We start from the raw sequence: 14,823 nt of genomic DNA on the forward strand, positions 1-14,823 counted from the left end.
AGCAGCTACCCTGCACCTCATAATGAAGGTGGACAACATGAGTGAGGCATCTTCTAGTGCAGATTGAGGTAGCCTCCTAACACGCACAAACACACACGCTCACGCACAGAGGGATGCTACATGGGAAATGCCTGACGAAGCTACCAAATACAGACACAGAGTAGATAATGTCTGTACAGGAATGAGTTTAAACGCTAACCAGGTATGGAAGGAATGTTAGCAAACAACATGAACCTCTACTAGGGTGGCTGTTTTCAGTGCTCATTAGGAAAAGGTACAATCATAAAATGACATCCACTCCACTACTTCGCTCAGTGGATAACATTCCCCCTTTCTGATCTGCCACACAATCCAAAACCTCACTACAATACAGATCATATGAAAAAAGACACATAAGACACCATTGAAAGACAAAAGGACACACACAAGGCTTATAAGTAATCACTCCTGCTTCTGGGAAATTAGAGAATAACTTATTTCATCTAAATTTCTGTTCATACTTTAAAGTTATTTTGATTGATGGATTACAAGATGAAGAAAATGTATTTCTCCCTCCACGATTGGATTGAATATACATTATGCATATTTTTATGTTTTTTTTGGTCGAGGGGCATCTTTCCTGCTTAAGGTTTAAGATTACAGGGATACTTGGGGCACAATGGGAAACTGTGACAATGTGTGGCACTAGACCTTCAAATCACTTAAGGTAAATAATTACATGACCTTCTATTTGCCACTGTTGTCGAAAAATAGCTTATTTAAAAGGCTGAAATGTTGGTCCACTGTGTGCCAGCAACTTAAAAAGGACAATCCATCATTAAATATAGATATTTAGATGAAAACATTTATATTTCTGTTGAGTCTCTGATCTAGTATTTGTCTTTCTTTCTATGTCATACCTGTTAAAAATTTGCTTTGACATTAATTAAGATAGATGGTACAGAAAGCCACACATACTGAATATCTATGGATAATCCTATTTGAGAAGCTTGTACACAATGAATGCTACAGTTTATGTACCGTACGCATGCATGTTAGAATTATCTTTCAAATTTGCAGATACATTGCTTGCATTTGTAATGAAGCTGTCATTGTTTTGAAGTCATTCTGATCATTTCTGCCACATGGAATATGGAGTGTTCAGTACCAAATGTTGATTTAAATGTGCGACATATCATCTTCATGTCAGTGCAATCAAATGTATCTAACTACATCACAACACATTTCTCTTGATAATTAATAAGAAAGTATGTATATTATATATTCACAATTAAATATTCGCATGTGTGATCTACAGTTGAGTCACACATGTTCTGGTTTCAATATTTTGGAATTAATCACAACATTAAATCTGATAATATGTAGCCAGTTTAAGAGAGAAAATAAGCAAATTAACTGCAGGTAACCTGAACTCCAGTGACTCTATGGCAGAGACTGTCTGAAAGAAGTTGGCTTAAATGAAATACGGGACCCGTATCTCTTCACTGATATGAAGTGTATTAATGAAGCATGTTTAAAGCTGGCATAGGTCATGTGAAATTATTACTGGCTTATTCCCCTGTAGCTGCACCCTTACACACACAACACACACACACACACACACACACGCACACACACACACGCACACACACACACACACACAAATATGCCACCTTGAGATGTGACAATCTGCGGAGGAGTAGCAATGTTTCTCCACAGAACCATTAGTCATGCAGGCAAAGGTTGGGTCCAGAGTCCCAGAGTCACTCTCTCACATCGGCTGGTCACTGCAGGTGTAAGTGTGGCCTGATTGTGCTCCATGGAAGGACTAGAGGAAAGAAAACCACGCCAATAGCTGGGCAGGGAAAAAAATCACAGGCTCTTTAGTTTTGTCACTTTCTCCTCTTCGCTCCTGAAGTTTCTGCTTGAAAATGAGCATGTGTTATTTTCATTTTTTTCACTGTATTTTCTTGGTTTGGGGAGCGACTGCTGCCAAACAAGACATATGACACAAAGAAATGTGCACATTTGGTACACACTCGCACACACACACACCCACACATACGCACACACACACACACACACTTGTGATGGACTGCTCTACATGTACAGAGTGCTGGAAAAGTAAACAAGGAGGCAAGGTCTTTTCAGCAGCATGGGCCGAGAGGCTGCAAGGCCAGATGTCCGTCCTACATATGAGGCCTGGGGGTCATTTATCCTTTTGCTGTCACGATAAGTCACAAAAACCATCCCCCCTCCTTGTGCTGTCACTGTAACGTCACCCACCATCCACACACCCAAGCCCCTGCCCCCATGAACGCACACATCACAGGCAGGGCTCCAGCCTCGGGTGGGGACACAGGTCACACCCTAGCGACTGCTGTTCTTTATGGCTTCCTTCGCAGCTACAATCAGAGGCGTCAGGCTGGATAGAGGCTTCGCCAGTTTGAGGAAAGAATGCTGCAGAGGACAGACAGGATAATAATGGAGATGTGGAGCCAAAGAGAGATGTATGCGCACTTAGAATTATCAATAGTTGGCATTTAGTGATGATTTGATGACATCTGCTGGACATGAACGTGTGTGTATATGCATGTCCGCTATTGAGGATCTAGTCTCGCTTTTACCTGGAGCAGCTCCTTGGCAGAGCCTCTGCGGTCCACATCCATCTCCAGACAGCGGTTGAGGAAGTCTCTGAACACAGATGACAGCCTCTCTGGGTTCTGCAGCTCTGGAGTCCCGTTGGTAGCTATCAGGTACAGCGCCTGGTGAGATGGATGAGGTCAGACCATGAGACCATGAAATGAGGGCAACATTGGAAAAGAATTCAGAATATTTCATCTCCATGCATACTGTATTACCACTATGGAGCTAACATGAGTCCTGTGTTGTGGCTGCACTTTGTGTCTTACCCTGAGTGGATTCTCATTCAGGTAGGGCGGTTCTCCCTCCACCATCTCTATCGCCATGATCCCCAGGGACCAGATATCCACTTTTGGGCCATAAGCCTTCCGAGTTACCACCTCTGGTGCCATCCAGTAGGGTGTTCCCACCATCGTGCTGCGCTTGTTCTGTTCTGGAGTGATCTGGGCACAGAAGCCAAAGTCGGCTGCAGAGGGAGACAGAGGAAGACAGGTGCAGTGGTGTGTTATAGTCTTTCATTTAACACACTACCATCTCTCTTAACATAAATCTCACACTTCTCTCTCAGAAATGGTGCAATTTTACTGTAAAGGTCGAGACACACCGACCAGACGGCCGACCGTTGGCAGAAAAAGGCAGTTGGACTGATCAGTCTCCCCGAGTTGGTCAAAAAAGTGCCTCGGAACACACCAAAGCGACGAGACGCAATACGTCTCCATAACAGCAGGCGGCGCTAATCTGTATTGTCGCCCAAAAAATGAAAACCAGCAGCTGATTGGACTAACGCGTCACATGGGTCTGGTTTCTGCGGAAATTCAAAGACAGACTGTCATGGCGGCTTGTTCAGAATACGATTTCATATTGTACTAAGATAGTTCACCGAAACGTGTTTCTGAAAACATTTTAACCGAGAAATAGGCCATGCAGTTGCTGAATCTGTCTTCATTTCAGATCGACAAAGGTCAGTTTAAAAGATTTTCATCAGATTTTGAGAGACTCTAGTCACGCTCATTCCGCTCCCCGTTTCCGGGTTAGCACTCTACCAATCAGATGGGTCATTTGAGTCCAGTTGCCGGCAGTGCCCGCCCCGCCGATTATACATGTAGGGATGTAACGATTACCGGTGTAACGGTAAACCATGGTAAAAATGTTGAAGATAACAATTACCTTTTTCATTTAAAATATCAGTATTATCTCGGTGGATTACCACAGTGTGGAAACCGCGTGTTCCCACCTTAATCCGAGGCTCCTCAAGTTGCCGCGCGGGAGCACTGCGTAGCCTACAGTGCGTTTCTTGAAGTTGGAATCATGGCGTGAGGAGGAGATGACAACGCTCAGGTCATTTATCTGCCTTGTAAAAAAGGCCATAGTAACACTTGCTCTCTCTCTCTCTCCTGAGATGATTGACCAATCAGTGATGATTAGAAGCACTTTTCCGGTGATGGCTAGCGTTACTGAGCAGCCTCCAACTGAGCTCGAAGACGTAAATGTGACGTGAGCAACGTGTCTGAAAGTTGGAAGTCTTCTGGTAGCTGTGCCAAGAGAAATCTCAATCATTCTCAATCTTGCAGGGACGGAGAGCGTAGGTATATGTAAGGAGATAACATAGGCGCAGGCTAATTTTTGCTAACTAAAATGCTAGTTAACATTAGTAATTACACTTAGCTAATAATTAACAGCTAATGTGAGACGAAACTGCCTGCGCGCTTCTCCTGTACTGTACGGTAATTTCTCTACTATGTGACAGTACGTTACATGTCATTTAGCTGACGCTTTTATCCAAAGCGACTTACAATTAAGTGCTTTCAACTGTGAAGGTTCAAACTCCAGACCACAAGTAGTAAGTGCAAATACATTAGCTTTTTTTTTTTTTTTTTTTTTTTTTTTATTTATCCGAGGTGTAGTACATCCCGTGGTTATGACACAATCGTTAGCCTATTTTTACAAAAACGCCTGCTACGGAGCCATAATGTGAGATACAAGGTAATGGAGCCTTTTATACATTGTCGTGTTTCTTTAGAAATAAACAATGGACAAATAACGTCTTTAAACGCTTCAGATGTAAAGTTATTCACTGTCAAAGTGGCGCCAAAATGAATGGCAGTCAATGGGATGCTAACGGGAGGTGATGGCTTGGTAGCATTAAAATGGCGCCATAGGAGGTTCGCGGTCCGAGGAGAGGCTTACCCCCTTGGCAATCACCAGTACAGACTAACCTGTGGAGCCACGTGCTTAGCTAGTAAAGGTGTATTACACTCTTTGCTCCGTTATGGATATGTGTGCTGTAATAGATGTGGCTTATTCTCAGTTTGTGTTACTGAGCAATATGTTACATTTATGTTAATTATTATAGAGAAATGAATGTAATTCTTAGTATTGTTTCTTGTTATATGCTGGTGGCTATAACATTTAGCTTTTGGTAAATAATGTTCATAGTAAGTCAGATGCTTAATGTGCATTATTATTTGCTTATATTTCAGAACCACATCCAACTTCACATGTAATGTCAAATACAACTTCATAGTTAACTTCATGTTGGAGTTGTAAATAAATCTTCTTGGATCTCAAAGTCAGACATCTCTGGTTCAAGTTCTTACCGGACACCCTACAGCGGGCCAGTGTTTCAGCAGCTTATTTTCAATAGTTTTCACAAGCTTATTGCCTATATTTTTGTAATATAATAAACACTGTTACACTTTTTGAAACTATTTCAGCTTGTGTAGGCCTATCAGTGCTTTCTGAACATATTGAACACACTTTTAAAAATACCGCAATAATACCGAAAACCGTGATCATTTCGGTCACTATATAGGTACCCTATATACATGTCAAATCGGCCAAAATGAACACACTGAACAGACTCGAGTCACTGACCTCACCAGACTGTTTGATGGTCGATTATCGGCTTTGTGTGTCTGGACCTTAACTCCACCACACTAAAGCCAAGGGCAAATTTACATGTTTGAACAAAAAAGCAAAGACTTACTGAGCTTGACGGAGCCATCCATCCCCAAGAGGATGTTGTCACTTTTAATATCTCTATGGATCACCTGGTTGGAGTGTAGGAAGTCCAGGGCTTGAAGACACTAAAGATAGAGAAAAGAAAGCTTAATAATATACCTAATTGACACCCACACGTACAAAGGGAAGCCTGTACTACACACACATTTAGTCTTTTTCTCCTGGCTGGGAAAAAGAAATTTATTTTTTATGTTTGCATGTGCCCGCCTAAATGTAAGGTTCAGCTCGCCGTAGCCACAGAAATAGTGGGCGGTGTTGCTGATGTCTAAACTTGACTTCTTACCTCTCTGCAGACTGCAGCAATCTGGCCCTCATCCATGCAGGTCTCAGTCACTACATCTGTCAGCGAGCCACCGGCCAAATACTCCATCACCACCCATAGCTCATCTCCTACCAAGTAACTAAAACAAGTGAGAATGAAAAATACAGTTTTAGTGTGAGTTGCATTTCATATTGGGGTTTTCAGTTCAGTCGTTGCTTTGACTAATCAATAATCTAGGCACGCTGGTTGACACATACGCAGAAAATGAGAACAAAACTTTTCAAGAAGAAGAGCATAGAGCAGCATCTTTACATTTTAAGATGTACTGTGGGCTTCATGATGCAGAGTCAATTACAACACACACAGAAGGTGCTCAAGCATGTTACTGCCAGCTGTGAACAGCAGCAGAAAGACCAATGTTATGAAATCTGATCTGAGTGGAACAGATGCTAAAAATGTGATAGAAACTGAGTTATAGTGTACTAAAATTCTTCTCCATGTTCTAAAACAGTAGGTGGCAGTCATGTACCGAATGATGAATGCTGACCACCATATAAAGGAAAAGGAGAAAGAAGAAGGAAATGAAAAAGAAGAAAAAGGATCTGAAAAGCTCAGAAGATCCTTCAATGTAATTTATGGTAACAACATGTCTGACCTTTTCTGAGTTCTAACCACAAATCAGTTGCTATTGGCAAATTAATATTAGATACATTAATAGTGCTGCATGAGCTAATTAGTGTTTAACCATCTTAGAAAAACAAAACATGCAAACAATTATTTTACATATGCCACTAAAGCTATAATAACTGTGCTATATAGCTGGTAATGTCTTGTTAGAGAAAATTAATTGACAGCAACTTGTCAATTAATTGTCCTTCATCAAGCAGAAATACCAAACATTTGCTGGTTCCAGCTACTCAAATGTGATGATTTGCCGCTTTCCTCTCTATTATATAACATTGAATAGCTTTAGGTTTTGGACTGCTGGTTGGACAAAATAAGCCATTTGAAGATGCCACTAGGAAAATATATTTACTTGGTGTGATATGTGACCCTGCATGTGAAAACTCACCTGTCCAGGTAGTTCACTATATTGGAGTTTTTGTTTTCCCTCATCACCAAGATCTCATTGATGATCAGCTCTTTCTTGGGCTGCTGCTGTAGGTTCATCTGCTTGATGGCCACCTGAGAAAACAGATGAGGAATTTGTGGCTCAGAACAAGAGAATGCCTGATGGCTTAGTAAGGAAAAAATAAATAATATACAGTGTGTGAATGTTTTATAATCAACATCATCTGACTTGCCTCTTGGCCAGTTGCTATGTCAATGGCAGTGTACACAGTGCCGGACGCTCTGGTGAAACACAAGATCAGAATCACATTCTTGTTATTGTAATTGTTTTAAATTACTTATTGACTAAATGGTGTTATTATAGTATTACTGTTTAGTCTATACAGTGTAAGGTAGCTTTGAAAATTAAGTAATTTATTGAAAAGATTCATGAGACGTATAGAATATACTTCAACAAAGACCAATTCTAAGTTGCATGCATCAGATGTACTACTTAAAAGACAGACCACAGACTGGCCTATCATAACTTGATTAAACCTGAGGCTTGATGAGATAAATTAATGTTTTGGTTCTTCACTAACACACTGTCTGTGCTTATTTTACCAAAGAAACTTAACTGCTATTAAATGACCTTAGCAGTGATGAGCACAAAGATCCAGGAAATTTATGGTTTCCAATAACTGGCCAAAGGAATGGTATGCAGCCATTCCGTCCTTATTTGGAAGTGTAACTCATGATACTAAAAACATTCAGCTGTGAACTTAGTTCTTCTGGTCTTTCTTCTTTCTCTTGCTGCCAGCTACACCTGTGTTTAGTCAGAAGCTATGAATAATGATGCATAGTTCCTGGTAGTGATAAGTTAAAGATAACCCGGCAGAGAGTAAATAGACAGTTATCTTGTGTTTAACGCAGGAGCTTCCTGATCAAATATGGAAATAGTGAGAATGTCAGAGCAGATAACAACTGCACAGTCTTTATCTGCGCATATGTGTAAAACACAGAAAGACAAGTTGAGAGAGAGAGAGAGAGAGAGAGAAAAAGAGAGAGATGGCAGAGCTAATCTGGCCCATAGCCATTTCAGCAAACAGTTCTCATTTCCTCTCTACTTACTTTCTCCCAGTCCTTCAACCTAACCATCCCTCTGCCTCTGTCTCACTTAAGTGGTCACTACAGCTCCATCTCTCCTGGCGACACTGACTGCTTCTTAAATTGCTCTATTTTAATAACTGTGACGACTGGTTTATGGTCGCGGATGGACTTACCCTTGTCCTATTTTCTCGAAGCGTGTGTACTTCTTTTTGGGATCCCCCACGCTCACAATACTCCCTGAGTCAGAGACAAAGCAGATATATAATAATGATTGAGCTTGTGTGGGCGCACACAATCATGACGGCCTTTTAAACAAAGACACTCATACACAGAAAACATCACTGCAGAACCTTGTCTGCCCTTCTATTTCAGACATACCCTAGATTCATCTCTACATCATGGTGCATACCGACATGCACCGTGAAGTACTTTGGGCTGAAGTTACGTTGCAGAGACAGGAGCGGTCACAGCAAAAATCAATAACAAAAAGTCCATCTTTGTCCAAATTTGATTACATTAGTGCTCCCTGTTCTTTTGCATAATTCTTGTAAATACACAGAATTAGTGCACTAATAGTAATATGCCACTGGAAACCAAATATCCAGCCTGTGTTCTAATCACCACAGAGTGAATTATCCGACTCTGAGGTCGTGTCCTCAGTGTTGTTTTTGGGAATGTGTGGATTTAAACTTAGGAGGACATTATACAAATTTGGATGATTATGATATTTTAAAAGATGAGAAAAATCAAAAGATTCATGGTTTTTCACAACCAAAATAGTTCCTGTCAGTGTGGAGAAGGCTTTTATAATCATTGACGGAGACACAATTCACAGAAAATATATCTGAACAACTGAACTAAACTAAAATTCACTTGTTGGCGAATAAAAAATGTCTTAGTCACATACTGAGTCTCTCCAGAATCTCCTCATCTGTCATTTTGGACTTCTTCCTCTGACGGTCAGTGTGGCGATACATTGTGTTGGACGTGTTATCCGGCTGGACCTGCGACTCTGGTGGAGTCACCACTTCTTTCACAGGGGTGGGAGGCTTTGGGTCCATGACAGAGCGTGTGTAGATCTGTCATGAGAAACGAGTCAATGAAATGCAGAGGGGATTTTGCATTTGCAGCAGAATGATTTCACCCATCACGGCGTATAAACTCACAGATTTGGTGTGCTCGGGCCGAGGTGCGATGACTGGGGGCAGCTCGTCGTCATCGTCCTCTTCTTCCTCTTCCTCCTCCTCTTCTTCTTCTTCATCATCCTCCTCTTCTGACACAGGCGGAGCGATAGGGGGCTCTGACGATGATGTTTTGGCAGCCTAGAGGGTAGAGACGTAAGTGAGTCTGGATGCATGTGCCATGTAGCAGCATAGAATAAAAAAAAGAGTATCTTCCCCAAATTAAACACATGTACACAGTTTACCACAGTAAACAGCCTGCAAACCCCAAACCAGCCATTTAAAAGATACTTTGTCTAACATACAAGCTGTAGTGATGGCGAATACATTTTTAAATTGTAACAACCATATAACAGAGTCAGATCATATCAACATGTTATTCAAGTTCATCTGTTGTGATACATCTGAAAAAAATGAATGGGGTTAAATTGTCAGGAGCAATTGTGTTAAAAGTGAAGGGAAAATTATTATCATCAAATTATTATTATTATGAGTCCAGTAAGAGCTAAAGAAACAAGCATTGAAAGTGAGGTGCCATTGTGCTTTAAGAGAAAACATGCAGCCACATTGCAGTAATGAGCAATATGTTGATGAAGTGTAGACATCCTCTTGATATGGTAGATACCTTTTAAAACATTTGATTAATAAGCCTCAGGCATATTTATTATGCCTAATGCTCAGCCTTCCCCCATCCAAAACTCTGCTAGCCTTGGATCATCTTCCTCTTATGGAGTGGAAACATTTCATCCATTTCCACTCTCGTCATGCATAAATGAAGCAGTGCAGCTTAGTTCTAGTGATTAAAAAAGAAAGGGTCTGTCTAAAGGAAAGTCTCAGTCCTCCGTTCAGACATACTGGGCCTCTGACCCGCTCCAAGGAGGGCTGGGCCAAGACTGCAGTGCAGAAATGAGTGTCTAGCTAACTGTAAGCATGTGTGTTTTTATTTTTTTTTTTTTTACAGAGCCATGCGGTAATGTCTACAATGGTAATGAAGGCACATTATTGGCAGTTGTAAAGAATATGAGCTCACACATGCAGTTTGACAGTCATTATAACCCTCTGTGGCATGCGCCCCTGCCCTGCCATTTCAGAGACGGTCCATTTAAAATATATATATATATATATATATATATATATATATATATATATATATATATAGATACGAGGTTCTCTTGTGGAAGATAATAAATACATCAGTAACATTACTAACTAATAGATCCAATCATACCCCCCATGATCAATACAGAGAGTGATGATGCGTCTAAAATCAAATATATGTATATGGGTTTTGCATTAGCCTCTTTGAATAATCAAAATTAGGAGATCAAATTTAGCTTCAAAGCCAATGCACGGATACATCATGTGGAAAGTAATATGGAGGAGTTACCTTGTCAAATAATGCGCTGCAGGTTCTAAGGCTGACAGGAGGCCCAGATGACAGCAGTCGGTTCTGAATGTGAAGGTTGAAAATGGATTTACTCAAAACAAACCCACACAATGTTTAAGAGTAAGTGGACTTAAGGGGAGGGGGGATGGAGGGCATGGTTACGCTGCTGAGGGATGGACAATAGGTCCGTAAATTGTCCTTCTGACACCCAGCATGAGGAGAGGACATGATGGAGACAAATAATGCCACCTGAGGACTGTCCTTGCCCACGCCTAGAACATATTTTCAGATTTCTTGTATAAAATGTTATTTTAATCAGCTTTAATTTGAACGCTACTATAAAGGACCGTAAGTGTCGTGTTCTTATAGCTGATTTGAAATTTCCTGATAACATGTTTAAGATGCAATCCATTAGACATCTGAATTATTGTCATAAGCACCACACATACTGACAGATGTGTTCCAAAAGCTAACTTTCCCACTATATATGTTAGTTCACTTTTGAGCACACATTTTGTTAGAAACCTGACATCACTAAGTTTCAGTTTCAGTTTTAAATATCTCCTTCCATTAGCTGGCAGGAAAAAGCTTTGTTAGTGAAACCAATGTTGTGGTATTCACTTAGATAATGTCTAAGTCTTAGACATTATGGTAAAAATATAAAAAGATGTGCATTTTATTACCGCAGAATTGTTTTGGATAGTTGAGCATAATTGTTACTCGGACAGAAAATATGGTTTCACTGTTAATAAAAGAACTGTCTCCATACCGCTCTGGTGAAGATGAAGTGGCTGCTCTCATTGATCCGAATGGACAAATGCTGTTTTCTATAATACTATTAAACCTTTATGACCATCATAATTATAATCATGTAATGAATAAACATTGTGTCATGTCCTTGCAATTCTTGTTGACTTCTGAACATCAACTAATTTCCAATTAACTGTCTATGTGGGGATTAAACTGTTGCATTTTGGAAGCTTCTTACTTTAAAGCCTGAGAATTACTGACAGACAGTTTTAGGACTAACAATGACAGAGCTATGGGGCTGTTCGACCTGAATGAACAACAATTTGATTGATCTGATCATACTGAGCTGCTACAGTATATAAACATCTATACTGACTTGATAATTCCAACATTATTTGGTTACAGATACATATTATTATTATTCAGCTACTCCTCTGTTTACTAAAGCAGATAAAAGGCAGGATTGGCACCCAAACTGCATGAAACACTTCTCTTAAAATCCATCACAAGTAATTATAAATCCTAAAACAGCTGAATTGGAGCCTCCATGCAACAACCATGCTGGATCCTAGGGTTTCTGTGAAGTTAAACAGTAAGGTCAACAGCCCACAAGAGATGAAATGTCAATGTAAGGTAAAGCTCACTCACTCTGAGAAACGTGTTAATGCTGTAAACTTTGTTATACGAACAGTGGTCGAGCTGTCTGTGCTGTTGACAGATGAGCCCTGTGGTCTGATACTCAGACAGAAAGCTAAAGTTAAATATCCAGGACTTACTGGTTGGTAGTAGAACTAATATAAAAAAGGAAATATATGACTTAACTGATGGCTTAACAGGGGGAACTGTAACACCAGGACAGAAACACCCAGACCAAGTTATTAATCATTTAAAGCAGCAACAAAGAAGCACTACAATTGAGTCTGAAACCCTGCCATTGTATCTTAAGCTTCATCTCTAGTTCTGTGTATTATAAAAGCAAAGTGTTTGTTTCCTTAGGTGAATATATTGTTTGGTAGAGGTGGACAATAAGAACAATATTTAGCATGTTAGAGTGGACATCGGACACAGGAAGTAAAGTCTTACTACGAGATTCCTAGAATTTAAAATTTAATAAAACTTGGTCAGACCAAAGCTTGAATTAGGATGCAACAGAGTGTCCCTCACGGCATTATCTGCAGTTATAAATGTATGCTGAACATGGCTGAAACATGGCTGAAACTGGCTCAAATGCAAGCTCAAAGAAGTTGAATAAAACCCAACAATCTTACAATATGACTAGTGGATAGTAGTCTACTTTCCATCTGACTTAAAAAGGTTCTATTTGGTCTTAAATCCTTAATGACAAGACAAGAAAACTGCAGAGTAGACATGGATTGTAGCAGGCGATAGGAAGAGAAAGCAAGTTGCTTAAAGAAAAACAACACACCAGCTCTCTAATATTTACCTGCATTGCAGGTTAGTAGAAGTTGGTGTTCAAAACACGTAGCTCATGATGGGATACTTAGAGTTTGCTTCTACAGACCAAATATTGGCACCCTCTCCTGTAGTTCTGCTTGCCTAAGACAGTGCAGACCAAACCTAGGATGGAATCTGTGTCACCGTAGTCAATAGCTGAGTCACCTCAGCAGGCCGGGGACCACTATGACAGTCCGAAGCTGACATGCTCTCAAATACCCTCACTGGGCTCGCACAACCTTTTAGACTCACTTCTACACCCACTTGCCCTTTATTGGCAAAAAGCACTTTCAAGCAGTAGCCCTGCATTAAGTGATCCCATTGTAATTTGCCTGAGGCAGCGAATCCCAGTGAACAGACTTGGATTTCACTTCTTCACCCGGCTGAGCGTGTTCAGGCCAAGGCATTCAAAGCATAGATTACTCTGGTCAAAGCCAGGAATGAGGTCAGCACAGCGGGAGTCCTTCTAGATGCAGTTGAGCCTCCAGTGGAGCTTGTCTATGGGTATTTAAAAATCTGGTTGAGTAGATTGGAAAAATAAACAATGAGCAGCAGAGGCTGTCACAGCAGTCACCGTTTCCGTGCAGGAGCTGCAGACTGATTGGCATGTATGCAAAATTCAGGGCATTATGCCACATAGTGAGGGCAGTAAGCCTCTAGAGGGAAGCGCACACATTTTGCCCATTAGAGGAAGATGTCTGTGCAAATACATGCTGGAGAGTTACACAGTCTATCCCAGAAATCCCAGACAGAGTTAGTGATAGTAAAGTGAGGAACATTTACTGTGGTGTAGTTGGAGAGGCATAATTGCTCATGAGGTTCAAGTGGATGAAATAAAGCCACATAATGTTGCAACTTACCTGTTTAATTATTACACTGTTACATATAAATCACGAAGAAATATATCTTTGAGTTGAGAGATTTTCCAATGATGTTATTACTATAATAACCAGACAGTCTGGGGAGGTCAAGATATGCAGTGTGCAGCAATGAAATTCCTAATACTAAATACTAAAAGGGGAGTGTTTAATTAGCAACATCATGATTTATTTACTAATTTGAAGGTGTAATACATTCTTAATAATCATCAAATGTATTATTTAGGCTTATAACTAACACTAATCAAAGTAAGCTTCGATATAAAAGAACTCACCAGAGTGTTTGCTGCTATGTACCCATGTGCCGACTTGTCTGAAATAGAAAAGAACATTATAATCTATTGTATTAGACATAAGAATAAATATGAAATGTTTTTTGTTATATTGGTGGTGGTTATTTTATTTTGTCAGTATTTTGGTGTTGTTTACCTCCCGAGGTAAAGCTCATGTATTTCTGGTTGTTGACGGTCTCTTTGGAGTCGTAGAACTTTAAGACGTCTAACACAGCCTGCGGGTTCTTTTTCTGCTCCAGCTTGGTGATGTTCGAGGTCTGTAGGAGACGTGCCCATTGCTCTGGGATACCCTGCACAAATAGAAAGAGGTCAAATGTTAAAAATGTTATCATTTTAGCTACAATATTCAAGTTTTGTTGTGAGGAAAGAGTGTGGGTTGTTAATAGTCCTTCAATCACAGCCAGAAACCGTTGAAGATGTAGTGTTTCTGTTGTGCCAAACAGGCTTTTAGGAGCCATACTGAGGTGAACACTAGACACTGGACACTAAGTGGTCACTACGGCTGTCAATCAACCCAACATATCCCCAAACTCTTTAACCCTTACTTAACCTTACTAGAACCAACTTTGCAGTTCCAACCCTGCTTCCAGTCTTTGTGCTAAGCTTAGCTAACTGGCTGTAGCTTCATATTTAACGGACATAATGAGAGTAGTATCGAGCTTCTCATCTAACTCTTAGCAAGAAAGTAGTAGAAAACATCTACTACAACTACTCTTGTAAGGCATTTTTGCACTTTTTTAGCCTATGTTTGCATGTTTCAATGCCCACTGGTGGACATTAGGCCTTTTACAGTGGGCTGAATGTAGTTCAACAA

General features: G+C 40.3%; 1 protein-coding gene across 2 annotated transcripts in view; it reads right to left on the reverse strand.

Annotated features, from left to right (window-relative positions):
- Nucleotides 1–1,930: 1,930 nt before the first annotated feature.
- The window catches only part of LOC116064858 (serine/threonine-protein kinase PAK 3), a 31,238-nt gene continuing 18,345 nt past the window's right edge, over nucleotides 1,931–14,823 (reverse strand). The window contains exons 4-16 of one of the 2 annotated variants that reach the window (XM_031320185.2): nucleotides 14,146–14,299; nucleotides 13,992–14,029; nucleotides 10,634–10,696; nucleotides 9,232–9,387; nucleotides 8,973–9,144; nucleotides 8,239–8,302; nucleotides 7,210–7,258; nucleotides 6,978–7,090; nucleotides 5,927–6,044; nucleotides 5,609–5,708; nucleotides 2,892–3,088; nucleotides 2,607–2,744; nucleotides 1,931–2,439 (exon numbers count right to left, since the gene is read on the reverse strand). In XM_031320185.2, the coding sequence (XP_031176045.1) occupies nucleotides 2,350–2,439; nucleotides 2,607–2,744; nucleotides 2,892–3,088; nucleotides 5,609–5,708; nucleotides 5,927–6,044; nucleotides 6,978–7,090; nucleotides 7,210–7,258; nucleotides 8,239–8,302; nucleotides 8,973–9,144; nucleotides 9,232–9,387; nucleotides 10,634–10,696; nucleotides 13,992–14,029; nucleotides 14,146–14,299 (1,452 nt within the window). In that variant the 3' untranslated portion in view covers nucleotides 1,931–2,349. The remainder of the gene's footprint in view (nucleotides 2,440–2,606; nucleotides 2,745–2,891; nucleotides 3,089–5,608; nucleotides 5,709–5,926; nucleotides 6,045–6,977; nucleotides 7,091–7,209; nucleotides 7,259–8,238; nucleotides 8,303–8,972; nucleotides 9,145–9,231; nucleotides 9,388–10,633; nucleotides 10,697–13,991; nucleotides 14,030–14,145; nucleotides 14,300–14,823) is intronic. The other variant, XM_031320186.2, reaches the window with a different exon arrangement.

This window comes from Sander lucioperca, chromosome 13 (genome assembly GCF_008315115.2).
Source record: "Sander lucioperca isolate FBNREF2018 chromosome 13, SLUC_FBN_1.2, whole genome shotgun sequence".
NCBI classification, from domain to species: Eukaryota; Metazoa; Chordata; class Actinopteri; order Perciformes; family Percidae; genus Sander; species Sander lucioperca.